This window comes from Grammomys surdaster, unplaced genomic scaffold, assembly GCF_004785775.1.
Source record: "Grammomys surdaster isolate TR1022 unplaced genomic scaffold, NIH_TR_1.0 319, whole genome shotgun sequence".
Lineage (NCBI taxonomy): Eukaryota > Metazoa > Chordata > Mammalia > Rodentia > Muridae > Grammomys > Grammomys surdaster.
Genome location: NW_021604738.1, coordinates 131,888 through 148,705, shown reverse-complemented (window position 1 = coordinate 148,705; position 16,818 = coordinate 131,888). Strand labels below are relative to the sequence as shown.

Below are 16,818 nucleotides of genomic sequence, written 5' to 3'. Positions count from 1 at the left end.
ACTCTAGCTCCAGTTCTAGGTTACTAACAGGCTTTAGACTGTTCCTTGACTGACTTGGAAACTGAAGATCAAAGGAAAATGTGTCCCTGTGGTTCAATAACTTCTGAATTGGGGAAGTATACAAAAGGGAGAAATGAATGAAAGAAAAAGGATATTCCTGTCTTGCAGCTGGCCCGTCTCCACAAGTGATCAGTGTATTGTTTGCCCCTCTGTGCCTTCTCAGAGTCCCACAATTCCTATCAGATCTGGTGCTCTAACAGAGGAACTAAAAATTACCATTTTCTGAGCCTTCTGCTTTTCCACTGGCTGGAATTCCACAAAGTGGCCACCAGTTCTCTAAAAGTGTTTAAATGCCTTAGCGATATCTGTATCACCAGGAAAGTTCCCAGCAAGAAGGAAACCAAAATATGGCTGCTAGCCTAGCTACTTAGGAGGCAGGGCTACAGTATTGCCTGCTTCATGGCCTAGCTTGGGCTACAGACTAAGGGAAAGGCAAGCCTGGGCAAACTAATATGACCTGGTCTCAAAATAAAAAGCAAAAATGTAAAAGAAAAGGGCTAGGAGAGGAGTGGCAGCATGTGAAGCCCAAAGTTCTGCCCCCATGTGGGGACCGGGGTGGGGGAGGAGCAGAGGGGGAAGAACCAGAGTATAAGTAAGCTTGGTGTTCCGCGACATGTGTAATCCCAGTGCTCAGGTAATGGAAACAGGAGGTCCCAGGCTCTAAGTGACCCTGTCTCCGAGCCTCTCTCTGTAAAGGAAGCAAGGTAGTAATCAGCTTTTCTAATTGTCTTTCAGCTGTAATACCAGTGGACATATGTAAGTCTATACCCATCCCAGCCCCTAAGCCCTGAACACTAGGCTCCAACAGTCTTTATCTGGCCACTGGGGAATCCCTGATCAAAGTCTCCCTGGGTTATTAACACTCTACTATAAAGTCTAGATTTTACTGATGTACAGACATAGAAAGAGCAGAAACATAAAGGGTTCTAAAACTTTACATGTAAAGTATCAACAAAAGACTGATTCCAGAAAAGGGAAAACTGACAGGAAAAAGGGAATAAGATGCTTACATAACCAGCACTGTGAGGACACCCTGGCCTGGCTCTGTCTGTCCCCATTTGAGACTATAATTAAGAATTTCCCTCACCATGTAGGAAATCTCACAGTCAAAAGCTGCTGTTTCCTTGGCACCTGCTTTTACATCAGCATAAGCTTTTGACTTTTTAATAATTTTATGGGGAAAAATTGAAGAATTGACTTATGTAAAATAAATAACAAGGAGAAAATTTCCCCGAAATTTAAAATCCAAAATTCGGGTCAGGTTAGAAATGCTGTCCCACAGGCCTTACTGGTGAGCCCAATCCTGAAACCACAAGGAGGAAGCAGAGAGCCAACTCCAGAAGCCCACCTCTGACCTCTAGTCAAGTGTGTATACACACCGTGCACACACACACACACCACAGACATACACACGCACCACCTGCATATACACACACATACACCATACACACCACAGACACACACACACACCATATATACATGCTAAATAAATAAATTTTAAAATATAAACATAAAACAAAGGAAAAAATGAATAAGGAAAAATAAAAAGCAAATAATTTTCTCTTCTTCTCAAATGGACCAACTCCAGTTTCCATCAGCAAGTCCAACTCTGGGGCCCCACAACCTCCCTTTCCTGAACAGTCCTGAGGTCCATGTCTTTAGGGAATATAAGACTTTGATTACCTTCTGTATCAGAAGTCATGATGTTACTGGGTCCCTTCAGGCCTACTGACTCACACAAGAGTCCAGGCAGGACCAGAGGGTAGTTAGGAGAAGTTCTAAACAAGGCAAAACAGTGGGAGAAGGAAGTGCTAAACCCAATCTCTGTCTCACAGGTTGTCAACCCCCATCATTGAAGCCAAGCTGTAAGTTCTGTTTGATTTTCTCCTGTTTTCCTTTGTTATTGCTCTATAAGCAGGCCCTGCCCATTTCTATGCTGTGTGCAGACACACAAGATGTGTGATTCTACCCCCACTCCACCCGTTCCCGTTGCCTCCATTCTGCAGACAAAACAGTGGGAGAAGGAAGTGCTAAGTCAATTCTCTGTCTCACAGGTTTTCAACAGCTATCACTCAAGCCAAGCTGTGAGTTCTCCATGATTTTCTCCTGCTTTCCTTCGTTATTCTCTGAGCCCACCCTGCCCATTTCTACACTGTGTGCAGACACACAAGATGTGTGATCCCCTACCCCACCCCACGCCTTCCCACGGCCTGTGTCGTCTAGCTCCACCTCTGCCAACAAAACAGTGGGAAAAGGTAAGTGCTTTAAAACCCAGTCTCTGACTCACCGGTTGTCAACAGCTATCTCTGAAGCCTAGCTGTGAGTTCTGCTTCATTTTCTGTTTCTTTCTCTGAGCCAGCCCTGCCCACTTCTACCCTGTGCCCAGACAGGAGAAGTGTGATCCCGCTCCCATCCCCCCACTCCACCCGCTTCCCCTTGCCTGGGTCACCTCCCTTCACCTGTGCAGATAAAACAGTGGGAGATGAAAGTGCTAAGCCCATTCTCTGTCCCACAGGTTGTCAACCTTGTAATCCGTGTAACGCTTGTCAACTTTGTCAACTTTGTAATCCTTGTCAACCAGCACTGATGCCTAGCTGTGAGTTCTGCATGATTTTCTGTTCCCCTTCCTCATTGATCTCTGTGTATGCCCTGCCATTTCTACCCCAGGTGCACGCATCCAAGATTTGTGATCCCCTCCCCATCCCCACACACCCCACCTCCTCAGCCCTATTTCCTTTCCCTGTGTCATCTAGCTCCTCCCTGTGCAGGGAACTCTCCTCATGTGGCCTCAGATATGCTCCCCCCTATAAGAACTAACTTTTTTAAGTCCTATGAATGAGCCATTACTAATCCCTGTACAGTGGAAACTGCAACCAAATAATTACCCCTACGTACAGTGGTGGGACCTAATGCAAGCCTATACACACACACACACACACACACACACACACACACACACACGTCCTCCAAGGAAACTCGAGCCAGCCACTCACAGCTGCTCTTGCTTTTCAGGCCCATCTGAGCCGACCGTGCCCGTATGTAAGTACTGAGTACTGTGCTTTGGTTTGATTCTCTTCACCTCTGCTGATGTGATCTGAGTCCTTCCTCCTCTTCCCACCTTCCTGCCCAGCTTCCCTGCACTGCACATATCTGCAGAATAAGAGACAGAGAAGTAGTGAGCTAGCGTTTGTCAACAAAAGTTTAGCTTCGAAGTAGCAGAAGCCAGAACAATTTTTTTTTTTGAGAAAAAAATAACAGGTGTTAAGTGTGGGGTGTTCCTCAGAGATAAAAAGGAACCATAAAACCCCAGCCCAGCCATCTCTCAAAAGTCTGTGACCCATAGTTGCTCAAGTCTATAATGAAGGAGGTCTGAAGGGTGGTCTACCTCTTCCTTGTCACTGTTGAACTCTGCATATAAATTTGAACTGGGATTGATGTACATAGAGTCCCTCTGAAAGTACCCTTGGGTCTTAGCTGAGTATTCCCCTAACAGACACCAGCAAGCCCATTAGATAACTCTATGTTAGTTCCACTTAAGGAAAATTAAACAGATTTCTCTTTTTTCTCTCTCTCTCCCTCTCTTAGTACTTACACAGAGAACTGGAAGTAAGTTTTTTACTTTTCTGTTGGGATATGTGGGGGTTTTCATGGCTTAGCTGGTTCTACTTGTAAATGCTAAAATCGAGATTCCTGTTATGCTCATCCATTTGTTTCCAGGCTTTACGGGGGGGCGGGGGGCGGGGGGAGGCCTGTGGGTTCCCAGAGATGGGCTTCCCACTGCTTCTGTTAGTAGTGAGGCATTTTCAAGGCACCTGAGACTCTGCTTAAAGCAGGTCAAAAGTTGACGATAAGGGGATGAGCCAGAATTCAGAGCAATCTCATAAGCCCACTCCAGGATCCCCCAGGATCCCCACCCTGGACTTCAAACACAAAGGTCTTGTCAAGGTCTTATCAAAAACTCAAACTGCTCAGCGGGTACCATAAACTAGTGTGTCGAAGAGAACCTGATGTCTGTGGTGAATGGGTGTGGGGGAGGGCAGTCAGGACATTCCGGGGTCTGAAGAGGCTGCTCCACACAATCTATTCATTCATGGGGGGTGGGGGGGGGAGGGCAGGCCTGAGGGCGGCCAAAGCAGCTCAGTTAACCCGTGTTTGGGGTAAAATGAGACATATCTGGATCTGTCTGGTAGACTGCAAACACATGCATACTCCACTTCCACCCAGGCACACTCCGAGTAGTTTCTAATAGTAGAATTTGAGTGATTTCCACGTTAGGACAAAGGGCTGGTTTGATGGATTGGGATTGATGCTTCTGACCTAGGCTGAGCTAGTGTTTCTCTGAAGTCCCCATCCAAATATACCTCTCATGCCCTCAGGTCAGCTAAATATTCTCACTGCATAATGTACACATTGTCAGTACAGGCCCAGGGACAGAACTGGAAACTCCAGATGTTCCCGACTAGGCACAGGCCCTTGTGTCTGTCACTTTTTCTTGTTCTTGTGACAGAAAGCATCTTCAGGAAGGAAGTTTATTTTGGCTCATGATTTGAAGGTGATTCAGCATGTCAGGGCAGCAGGTGTGAGGGGGTCCAGCATGTCAGGGTAGCAGGTGTGAGGAAGGTAGGTCCAGCATGTCAGGGCAGCAGGTGTGAGGAGGGTAGGTCCAGCATGTCAGGGCAGCAGGTGTGAGGAGGGTAGGTCCATACAGCACATTGCATCTGCAGTCAGGAAGTAGAAATGAATGCTACTGACCACACACTTTCTCCTTTGTCCCTCCACATTCAGTTCGAGACTCTAGCCCATGGGAGGTGCCATCCTCATTCAGGATGGTCTTCTTTCCTCAAAAAATCCTCTCTGTGGGGCTGGCAGGCTCTGCCTCTTTTAACTTAAAAAGAGAGTGTATGCTGCTCTTTCAGCAGACCAGACTTTGATTCCCAATACACAAATCCAGGGGCTCACAACCACCTGCAACTCCAGCTCCGGGTTATCCAATGGCTCTGGCCTCCAAGAGTTCCAGCTCTCAGGTGCACATACCCACACACTGATTACAAAAAAGGAAGCTAACTGGAAACACTCTCATAATAGATATACCCAAAGGGGTGTCTCCTGGGTGATTCTAGATCAATCTAATGGTAGTGCATTTCCTGAAGGGTAAAGAAATGGACACAGCACAGTAGAGCATGAGACAGACACAGAAGGCTGAGTTCTAGGTCACGTGCTTCCTCATGGGTGACAAAAGACTGTAATAAAAAATATTTAACAAAACATGGGCTGGAGAGATGGCTCAGCGGTTAAGAGCACTGACTGCTCTTCCAGAGGTCCTGAGTTCAAATCCCAGCAACCACATGGTGGCTCACAACCATCTGTAATGGGATCCGATGCCCTTTTCTGGTGTGTCTGAAGACAGTTACAGTGTACTCATCAATAAAATAAATAAAAATAAATAAATAAATATCTAAAAAAAAAGCAAAACATATACTACAGATAGTTTGGAGAAAGAGAAGACAGATCTATAAGAAAGAAAAAGGAAAGACAGAGACAGAGAGAGCCTTGGGAGCCCAGGAGATAACTCAGTTCATTTAGTCAGAATGCCCAACAATTAATTCTTAAACTAAATCTATGCATCAAGAGTGGTGGTACATGTCTGTGATCCCAGCACTCCCCAGGCAGGTGGGTCTCTGAGTTCAAAGCCAGTCTGGTCTACAGAGTTCCAAGATAGCCAGGGCTACACAGAGAAGCCCTGTCTTGAAAAACCAAGTGAGGAGGGAGAGAGGAGAGAGACTGAGGCAAGAAGAGTATAAACCCAAATCTAAAATGAGCAAGACCTTAACTACCCACCTCTGAAAAAACTAGTCCATGCAGAATCTCTGAATTCCACTTTAGGATGTAAATTCCAAAGAAAAACCTTGTGCATATGTGTAAGAACTCACATACAAAGGTGTATGAAAGTGTTAGTAATTTAAAATGTATTGAGCATATGTTTCTATATTTGTATGACTGAGGGAAACCTCAAACTACAGTATTAAGTGATATTTAGAGATAAAGTTTTTTTAAAGATGAGTCATATAAATTAAAACAAGCAAGCTTAAAAGTGCACACAAACTGTAAAGCAAGCAGACTATTTTAGTTCCTGAATACCCACATCTGACTCACAAGAGCGACTGTCCTAAACAGCAAGTGGAGACCATGTTCAAAGGCTGTTCCTTGTCTCTACCGTTTTTTCTCAAAGCACATGAGTGTGAAAAATGTTCTACTATATGTGCCGACCATCATCCTTGGCCATTAGTTTGAATATGTTTTTGTTTTGTGTTTCTCAAAACAACAAGAAAGAGAATAAAGCAATAGCACCTAAGGAGGCAGCCCTGGAATTACGGAGCACCTGAAGAAAATCAAACCTTCTGTGTTTCTAAGAGGGGGCAATTCCTCCTCACCCACTAGCAATAAGAACAGCCCTGCTATGGTTTCCTCTGTCCTTAGCAAGATTTGAAGGCATCCCACTTCCAGAACTGAAGCCCTTTCCAGTCAAAGGTGCAGTTCTCAGATGCTGGCAAAGCCACTGCCTCAAAGACCCTTGCAGCCTTGAACTCACAAGAAGCAGGGGTGACTCACAGCTATGCTACCACCGAGCCTGAGACAGCATAAATTCAGACTTGTCTAGTAATCCTGCTGCTTAGCTCTCCACAAACAAAACAGGGTGGCTTTGTCTATGAACAAAAGCCCACGAGCAGTCTCAGGATAATTTTCAGTGTCTGTACAATTGCATTCTCACTTAAGAAAGAGGCTCAGCCAGTGAAGGCTCTTGCTGCCAATCCAGATGGCCTGAATTCCATCTCCAGTATACACATGGTAACGAGAGAGAACCAGCTCCCACAAGTTGTCCCCTGATGCCCACACGTGAGCATCAAATGATCAAGGTAGCCCAACTCCTACAATCTGGGCCATTTCCTAACTTATCCAGAGACCAGATGGGAGATGAAGCGTGAGGCCCGTCCCTAGCCTTGGATCCTTCTCTCTACCCTGCTGAACCTCCCCTTCTTAGTCAGTTTGCAAGACTCATCTAGACAATACACTCATGAACCAATATTTCTATTCTATTAAAAAAACAAAACAAAAATAACTCACTATCCTAATGTGTCTTTTTCATTAAAGCAAAGCATGGACCACCTATAATACGTAAGTCCTGCATTTTGTTTTCCTTAATTGTATTGTCATTGACTTCCTGCAGTTGAGTCCTGGTATTCAGAGTGTGATTGTACCAAGGCCCATCATTTCTATGGTCTACTAGCTTTTCAGCACCCCTCGATCTCCAGCTTCTGGTTTCCTTACCCCTGTTCCCAGCAGCTTGCTCTCAGCTCTCTGCAGCCAGACAGAGGTGATAAGGAAACTGCTTAGTGCCCGCTGTGGTGCCATGATGGTATCTGTACCATCTTGGTACTTACCTTGTGCCAAGCAGTGAACTTGGTACTTAACATATGCCGATGTATTGCATCCGAGAAGTTCTTACTGCTAACATACACGGGAGGAAATTATGAGCTAACATAATCTACCACAGTTATTCAAACTAAATCTCCTTAGCTGGCTCTTAAGCCAGATGCTGGGAAATAATGTCCACACCCCCCCACCATGAGATACTTATGCATATGGAGGGGGGGACTGTGTTTTCTAAAATGAGCTTAAAAGCAACTGAGCCGCAGTAGAATGGCCCCAACTGAACACAGTCTTTGCAAAGAGGCGAATAGAAAGAAGGATAAGAAAGAATAGGGATGAGAAGGATCTAACAGTTAATTTTCAAACTTCTAGGGAGAAAATCAGGAAAGAAAATAGCCCCTTCTGGTGGCTTACCTATCTCCAAAAAAGGTGCCTCAGTTAAGAGAGCAGAGACTGAGGCTATCCCACTCAGCCCTTTTGCTAGAGTATGTTGCAGAGTTTAAGAAGTACTGTGTGTTCCTCACCCAGAAACTGTGTTCTCATCTCTTTACTTCTTTCTTTTTCACAGTGAAAAAGCAATCAGGTAAATGCCGTGTCTGCTCGCCTCTTCAGCTGAGTTTCCCGACATGCCAGACTTTGAGTCTCTTTAGTTTTACATTGAGTAGTTCCCGCTAAAGTCACTGGTAAATATACTTAGAAAACACAGACCCTACAGACGACAAGTCAGACAGTGAGCCACCTGCCTGGAGGTGGCTTGAAGTCAGGTATTCTACTTTTGAACATTTTACATCACGTTGTTTGCTCATGACTGATTCATAATGGTGGAAGAGTGGTTGACGGGCCACTGTGTATAGCAAAGTTAAGTCAACTGAGAAGTTACTTATTTACAATACAAAAAAAAAAAAAAGTCCTACTGAGCTCCAGGCTCCAGACAGGGACCCAGCTTGAGAAAGGGTCAGCCCTCCAAGAATTCACTCCTGCATTTAAATGTTTCTGACATGTCTCATGTCCAAAGAGGTTGGGAAAAAGGCAAAAAGTGGTCTCCTGCTCCTACATCTGACCCTTATGACGTCGTAAGAGAACATTGAGAGTGTATTTCTACCCTCACTGAAGATGACTGTGAGGAAGGCTCTCTCACTCCGCACTGGCTTCACCAACTACTGCAATTCTAAGAAAATTCCTGTTTGATAAGTACGGCACCTGTTCAGTGCAGGCTTGTCTGTCTCCATGATAGGATAGATCACAGGGCCTCCCAGGAACAGAATCTCCTGATTGTTAAAGGATAGGGTACAATGACTAGTGGAAGCATCAGCACGACACTATTACCCTGGTAAGTAAATGTTTTTATGTACCTAGGAAGACTCCGGAGGACTGATGAGTAGAACCAGCACCTACAAGTTGCCCTCTGACTCCAACACGCACACCATAGCACACAATGCTCAGAGGTTGGGAGCGGTTATAAATAGAGCTGCGGCAGGCTCCCCAGCCAAGCTGCACTAAAGTGTTCCCGCAATTCACAAAGTTCAGTCCCGCCCCCTTTGGCTGAGTAGAAGGAAACTGGCAAACGGAAGTCAGAACTGTGTAAGCTCTCCCAACTCGAGAGAGCAAACTTTCAACTAAGTAAGTCCACAGGGAAGATGGCAGGCAAAGCAGGAAGAGTCTTGAGAGATGAAATAACAAAACGGGGGGTGGGGGGGAGCAAAAGTCAGAGAAAGGAAGTTTGCCCAGCTGCTACAGTATTTCATTTTCTAGAGAAACTGGTCACCAAAGTGGATAACAAAGGGGAATGCCTCTTCACCCTTTCACAATGTCCTTTAGTGTTAGGAAAACAATATACTGCAGGTGCTCGGCAAGGAGGGCTGGGAGCGGGTGGGGTAAGGGGTGGGGTAAGGGGTGGGGTAAGGGGTGGGGTAAGGGGTGGGATAAGGGGTGGGGTAAGGGGAGGGGTAAGGGGAGGGGTAAGGGGTGGGGCTCTTCTCAGCTCAAAATGCCTGTCTGGAAAGAAGTTTTTCTTAGAAGTCATTTCTGTTGCCCATGTCAGCCCACACTAACTGTCTGTGTTTAGATTTTTAGCCCATGTGGCAGAACCTATCTGTAAGTGCTCTTTTCATAAATCTGGTAGAACTAAGGATCCCAAAATGGAGAGAATACTGTTCCTAACCGATCTCTATTCGGAGGAATGCTTCTATTTTTGAATACCCCATCCTCATCCTCTTACTGAGAAATCCGTTACTAATTACTCAGTAGAAAGGTAAACACTTGACAGAAAGATTGAGCGGGAGGGAAAAAATCTCCCAAACAACTTTTTTCCTAATAGCTTTTCTCCCTTTTTTGTAAATTATTCATGTATTTATCATTTATGTATGTAGATGTTTTGCCTGCATGTATGTCTTTGTGAGGGTTTAGGTCCCCTGAGGGTGGAGTTACGAATGGTTGTGAACTGCTCTGTGGGTACTGGGAATGGGTCCTCTGGAAGAGCAGCCAGTGCTCTTAACCATTGAGCCATCTCCCCAGACATGAAACATGAACTTCCCATGCTCAGGAAGAAAAGCTATGGAGGATACACCAGGCGTTTAGATAGCCAGGAGGAGTGCAGGGCACACAGACTGGAGGAGGGGAAGGCTGGTGGATACGATGGGAAAGGGGACTGAACACACGGCAGCCAGTCACATCAGGCCAGTCCCTTCCTTTAGAAAATGCTCATGCCTCTTACCATAGAGAGCTTCCCCAGGGGGAGGTCTGGTGTCAGCAAAAGTTCACTGATTAGCTCTTGGGGGAAAAAAGAGCCTGTAGCCTTGTTTCAAATCTTCTGCTAATATGTTTTTTGTTTCCTGTTGTCCTGCCAGTTTCCTAAGCCTTTTGGTAAGTTAAATACAATTCCTCTATTTCTGCATTACTCCTTTCCCAGAAGTAAAAGATTCTGGATACGTGTTTTCCAACCCCTATCCTTCTCTGTTGTCTAGAGTCCCTTAGGCACTGAAGAATTTACTATTTAATGTGCACAGTGTCTAGCCAGCAGTGAGGGAACAGAGAGCACACTACAGACGAGCATGCATGCACTGAAGTGCACATCGAGGCCCTGCATGCTGGTGGTTGCTTTAAGGACAATTAGTGCTGAGACTTTTGACAGAGATCCTGCTTCCAGACATCACTAGCCCTTTAGAGAAACAAACGTGCCATGTGCCATGAGGTCCATTACAGTTCAGGATCCTCATAATTCCATTTCTAGAAACACACTGAACAGAGTGTACGGTGTGCGACTCCAGCGCCCCCTTTATCATAATTCCTGCTGGAGAATTTTCAAGGAAATCTTTCACCACTAAATGCGGAATCTGTTTTCCCCACCACTTCCTAAGAAACCTGTGGGGGTTGTTTGTTTGTTTGTTTGTTTGTTGCCCCTTTCCCTCCACGTCTGTCTCTCCAGCACAGTCTTAGCTTTTCAGAGTCAGGTCAAGGTGACAGTCCCCACCCATTAGCTGGGAAGTCAGTATCGGTCTCTTCCCAGCAACACCTACTTTCACACAAGGAATTGCTGATAGCAGAAGTGGTTAGTTAGTCCTCCAGTGCAGTGCCGGATGCTCTCTGGGTAGACATAAACTCTCACAAGCACCAGGTAGTTGTGAGAGAACTGGGTTTTTAAAAAAATAATATAAAGCCCTTGCCTATTAGCATTAAGACAGATTTTGTTTAGGGCACTGGGGATACAATGAGCCCACCCTGGGTGACATTCTCCAGTGAATTTATCCATCTCTCAGCTGCTTTCTGTAACCTCCCTAGCCCCACAAAGACAACACTTTTTTTTTTTTTTTTTTTTTGGTTTTTCGAGACAGGGTTTCTCTGTGTAGCCCTGGCTGTCCTGGAACTCACTCTGTAGACCAGGCTGGCCTCGAACTCAGAAATCCACCTGCCTCTACCTCCCAAGTGCTGGGATTAAAGGCGTGCGCCACCACCGCCCGGCAAGACAACACTTTTATCAAGTGATTGTATTTCAACCCCTCCCCTAAATGCCCTTTGAACAAAGAGGAACCATTGACATTGCTGGTGACCTCTAATCTTGGATGAAATTGCTCACGACTGTGTGCTCTTGGCTGTGGATCAATTCCTACTGCTGTGTGGGTCTAGTAGCCCAAGGTTTTTATGAAGCTGTGGGGGTTATTGATTTTTTCCTCAATCATGACAGAGCTTACCACAAAAAGAGAGAGAAAAAGAGGGGGGGGTCTTAAAGACAATTCAAACAGTTTTGAAGTAAAGCAAACAAGCAATGGGAACCTTCCAGGACCTGCTGAAGGAAAATAACCAAGCTGACTACACAGATGAAGGAGCTTACCACTGAGACTGGCGATCCAAGTTCAGTCCCCAAAACCTACATGGTGCATCACAAGGTTTTAGAAGGCCCAAGCACACATGCATATACACACATACATGCATATATGCACACATACAATACATACACACACACATAATTGGTTATCTTTAAAAATAAAAATCGTTTTCTTTCTGCTATTATCTTAATATCTAGAATATTTCTTCTACCACAAGTTCTTCCCAAGCCAGCTTGAGAATTCTCACTAAACCCCAGAGATTGTCAAAAATAGAAACTGTAGCCAATGTTTAGAGACATGATTACAAATGAGCTTTCTGTGCTGTGTGGTAGAACACAGAGATAGGTAAAACGAAGGCGATTAAAAGAAAATGCCATGAAGAAGAGGCTTGAGACAGGAACCTGTCAGCATCCTGAAAGTAAGGGTGCTCTGACCGGGTTAAGAATCTGTTTTGTGTTTTTGTTTTTTAATTTCATTTTGTGAAGAAAAGAATGGCCATTACTCCTGTAACTGATTCCACAGGCCATAAAGATGCCCTGAGTACCTGAGTTGTTAACATAGGGTTCAGATCAGCTAACAAGAGGATAACACATGCTTGGGGATAGAATCCCTCACTAAATCCCCTCTCTGGCCTTACAAAGGGGGTTTTAATGGGACCCTGGTACATAATTTATTTTAAAACTAATTTGTTCCCTTTTTCCTTTTAAGGGTTCGCACTGAAAGGCTTGAGGTAAGTCCAGGTGTCCTCTCTCAGGCTTCCCCTGGTGTGGGTGGCATCCTGGGCTCCACTTACACGGGTACTTTAGGCATCCAACCACTGAGCTCAGTGGCAAATGACTTTCCATCCCTTCCCCTCTGCATTCACTAGTATAGTTTAGATCTTTTTATCTGTCTGCCTCCCTTGACCATGTCTCTCCCGTCCCTCAGCCTTCAGTATTTTCCGAGACAGGGGCTTGAAGTTAAGCCAAGCTCTTGAAATTTGGCCTAAAGATCTCCCATTTTAAATCATAACTGAAAAAATGATTAACATGAAAATAGAGAGCATGGCCTGGTATGCCAAAGAACTGAGTTGTAAATGCACAGGAAAGCAAAGCGTCCGACATTTAGCCCACTGGGCTCAGATAGCAGTGACGATATCCCATCCAACACAGAGGTCTGGGGCTTGGGAAGGAAGGAAAAGCCAACAGCCACTAATGACTTTCTTTTGCCTTTATCTCTTTCAGTTGACAGTTCCTGGGAACTCAGTAAGTTTGCATGACTCTCTTGCCTCCCCTTCTGTGATTAACAGCCTGGAGTTTCTGTTCCCAGATCCTCTTGAGTTGAATATTCTTCTATCTGAGTCATTTTGCCTTCAGTGGCTCACTGTTGTTTCAGTGTTGGGTCCTTCTAGTCTATTTTCCTTTTGGAGTAAAACACAGTATCTTGTCTCTGATTCAGTTACTGTGGAAAAACACTCTGGTGGTCAACCCACCAACATGTAGGCCAGCGATTCTCAGCCTGTGGGTTGAGACCCCTTTGGCAAACCTCTATCTCCAAGAAATATTTACATTGCAACTCCTAATAGTCACAGAGTGCAATTATAAAAGTAATCTTATGGTTGGGGGTGGGGTTACCACATGAGGAACTGTATTAAAGGGTCACAGCGTTAGGAAAGCTGAGACCCACTCAATGTCTGTCATAGCTTGGTGTCTGCTGTCTCTGAGCTCTGCTCTGGCTAACTGACGGTTTTCACTTCGAACAAAAACTCCTGTCAGGTTTTGTTAAACTTGGGCAGAACTGACACCGATAATCTGAGGATGTGAATCTTACTGAGTGAGACAAAGTCCTCTTCTCTGTGGGCACAGCTGTGGCTGGCCTTCCTCTCTGAGAGAGGAATGGAAAGAAAGCGGTGCTCAAGAACACTTGCTGCTCTTCCTGAAGTCATGAGTTCAGTTCCCAGCACCCACGGGAGCTGCAACTCCAGCAGGCCTCCTAGGGCACCTGTATACATGGCATGCTCTTTCATGGACATAAACAAATAAACAAAATATATACAAAAATAAAAGAGATAATTTTCTAAAGAAAAGCTATTGGAAGGTGGGTTCTCTTGGATAATCCCCTCTGATGATGTCTCTTCTGCATTTTGTTTTTTAGCACTGCCTCCTATGGTAAGTTCCTTAACTATTCTCAGATAGATTACAGGGTCCTCATACTTTCTGCACTGGACAGGTCTACTCACAAAATTGAGCCATATAATGTTAACGGTCACATCAAACATTCCTCTTTTTCAAAACCTAAGGCTTCCGGTGTCTGCTTCAGGGATATTGCTGCAGGGGAGTTGAAGGCCTACAAAAGAGCAGGAATACCTGACCCCCCTCCTCAGAGCACTTTCCGAGCTCCCAGTGAGCATCTCCTCACTCACTGCCAGCAGAACATGAAGAAAACACATTCAGAACCCCAGTAGTTCATAAGAATTCCTCTTTTTCTGTAAGTGGAGGATCCTCTGGTCATAATGGAGCCTCACCTCCTTTTTGTTGCCCTCTAAATGACTTCGACAGGCAGGAGGTACTGAGCCCTGTGCACACTGAGCCTTTCTTGCCCAGCAAAGCTCCTCACGATTTACTTTGGTAGCTTAGACAAAAACACAGAATTCATAGGTTTCATGAGATCACACAGAAGTCACTGCACAGGAGGGCTGGCTTACACGCACATAATTGAGTGGATCTGAAATTTTGACATGGTGGCTCACAGCTGTCCATAACACCAGGTCTAGGGGATCTGTCGCTGTCCCCTGTCCTCCAAGAGCACTCCGTAGACATGGTGCACTTTCACCAAAAGCACACACTTAACACAGAAGAAGCAAGTCTAAGAATGTATGGAAAGCGGGTGCTGAGAGCTGGTGAGCGGTTAGCGGTTACCAGCTAATGGTTATCAGTTAGCAGTTACCAGCTAATGGTTACCAGTTAATGGTTATCAAGTTAGCGGTTACCAGCTAATGGTTACCAGCTAGACGCACCGTGACTTGTACTTGATGAATTATGCCTTCTGTCAACGGGGACAGCACATTTGTGTTTCCTTCTGTCTTAAGAGATAATTATTTCTTCCCACAGTAGTTCTCTTCTAACTTCTTCCCAGCTACAGACCCATCCTCCTCCTAGTCACTAGTCATGACCCTAGCCTACTGAGCAAGTGGCACCTTCCGCCCCATCACACTTTACCTGTCATTCACTGGTCTCCCAGTTCACTGGAGAGAGTCCAGAATTGTATCAATAGTATCTACATCCTGTTATTAGCTATCAATATCTGTTGTCTAATACCTACATTGATATCACATTAATATCTGCACTATGTGACTTCCACCATTGTATATTTTGGGGCAAGATTTCCAGTTGTCCTCAGTTTGTTGATTCTAAGACATAAAAGGAAGTCAGCCTTGGGGGAGTGGGAACGGCAATGCTGGACGCCGGAATCACACACTCTTGCTGTGTGCTCAGCTCTGTTCCCAGATTGCAAAGGACAGGTGATCAGACACGGCGGGAGCGTCACCTTCCAGGACCCCTGCGGGAGCGCACTGAAGTGCTGTAAGGCGTGGAGAAGATGCCAGTGCGAGTACTGCTGCCCGAAGAGACGTGAACCCATATGGTGTGAAGAACCGGCTCCTTCCACCCCTCCTCAGCAGCATCCTCCACGAAGACAAGATTCTCAAGTAAGGTTTGACCAAAGAAGCGACAGTGAACTTGGCGCCCAGACCATATGTTATGAAGAGCCATTCCTTTTCAGAAGACTCGAGTCCCTGATAAGGAAGAACCAAGACGGGATAGTAATAAGGCAGAATGAAGGCGGCTTTCTGATACAGAAGGCTGGGGAGCCCCCATCGGACAAAAAAGAACAAAAACAGAAAGGGAAAAGGCCATCCAAGAGGTCATCACAATCCAGAGACACCGATTCTGATTCAAGTGCACCACAGACTGCAGAGGCCAGCACTCCAGAGTCCGCAGAGCAGCCACCCTCCGAAGAAAAGCCAGACGAAGGGGACGGAAAGAAAAAGAAAGACAAGAAGAAAAAGAAGAAAAAAGACAAAGATTGAGAAAAGTGAAGGAGGGTAGGGCAAAGCATGGCCTCCAGTGTGATCCCCTCATCAGATACAAGTCACATCTAATCCTCACCCCGGTGCATCATGTTTATAAAATCCATCCCTTCTAGACATCTTCATCTTCTGCTCTTCAGAAGTTTGTCCTTACTACACCTCCCTGCCACGATCTTCATCTTCCAAATTTTGCTTTATTAATCACAATATATAATCCAATTAAGAAAGACGGTGTTTTCTGAAATAAAATGTCCTTATTACATATCTAATAAGTTCCTTTGGCAGTGTTCTGTCTCTAGCTGAACCAGTTGACTCTGTGACCTCGGTGGTTGCAAATGCTGTATTAGCCCATATGTATAACATATGTATAACATATATATAACATATATATATATATATATATGTAATCATGACCACGGTCACTTTCAAGAGTCAATTTTAAAATGTGTCCAAAAGTACTTTACACTGACAGTCTTATAAGAGTTTAGACAAATCTTGAGAAAGAAAAAAGTATCTGACTGTACTCCTCCATAGGGACAGAGAACGATGACACCTTACAAGCTGTCATTGTTGGATTACACACATGATGGATTACACATAGATACATGACAGAGGAGAAGAAAGCAAGGGGGTCCCAGGGATGAGGCATGTGCCACACACTAGCATGCAGCTGAGACTCACTCACTGGGCCACCTGAGGTTAGGTTCTAGAAGACGATACAGGGAAAAGGAGTTTCTAAAAACCAAACCTGAGTTTACACTTTACTCTTCAGACAACTGAAAAGCTTCAGAGTATCTGAGGCAAGGGGGAGGAAGGGGAGGGAGAAAAGGGAAAAAGGAAGAGAAAGGAGGGAAGGGAGGCAAGGGAGGGAAGAGGGAAAGGGAGAGGAGACCAGAGTTCAATTCCCACCACTTGTATCTGCTGGCTGCCTCACAACTACCT

The 16,818-nt window shown here is 45.2% G+C and overlaps 1 protein-coding gene across 6 annotated transcripts; it reads left to right on the top strand.

The window, feature by feature from the left end:
• Positions 1-6: 6 nt before the first annotated feature.
• On the top strand, positions 7-16,145 carry LOC114629881. Of its 6 annotated transcripts, none has more exons than XR_003712738.1 (14): positions 7-816; positions 1,896-1,925; positions 2,115-2,315; positions 2,576-2,656; positions 3,073-3,099; positions 3,646-3,666; positions 7,210-7,233; positions 8,057-8,071; positions 8,849-9,108; positions 10,335-10,350; positions 12,519-12,540; positions 13,034-13,054; positions 13,944-13,957; positions 15,284-15,414. XR_003712738.1 is itself a non-coding variant. In XM_028777992.1 (9 exons), exons 4-9 carry the CDS (start codon positions 2,647-2,649, stop codon positions 15,874-15,876), a joined length of 678 nt encoding a protein of 225 aa, XP_028633825.1. In that variant the 5' UTR covers positions 7-816; positions 1,896-1,925; positions 2,115-2,144; positions 2,576-2,646; the 3' UTR covers positions 15,877-16,145. The 6 variants fall into 6 exon arrangements, 2 of the variants coding, with proteins under 2 accessions (XP_028633825.1, XP_028633824.1); XR_003712735.1 differs by having other exon boundaries at positions 8,845-9,108; XR_003712737.1 differs by lacking the exons at positions 12,519-12,540; positions 13,034-13,054; positions 13,944-13,957 and having other exon boundaries at positions 8,845-9,108; positions 15,296-15,333.
• The last annotated feature ends 673 nt before the right edge of the window (positions 16,146-16,818 follow it).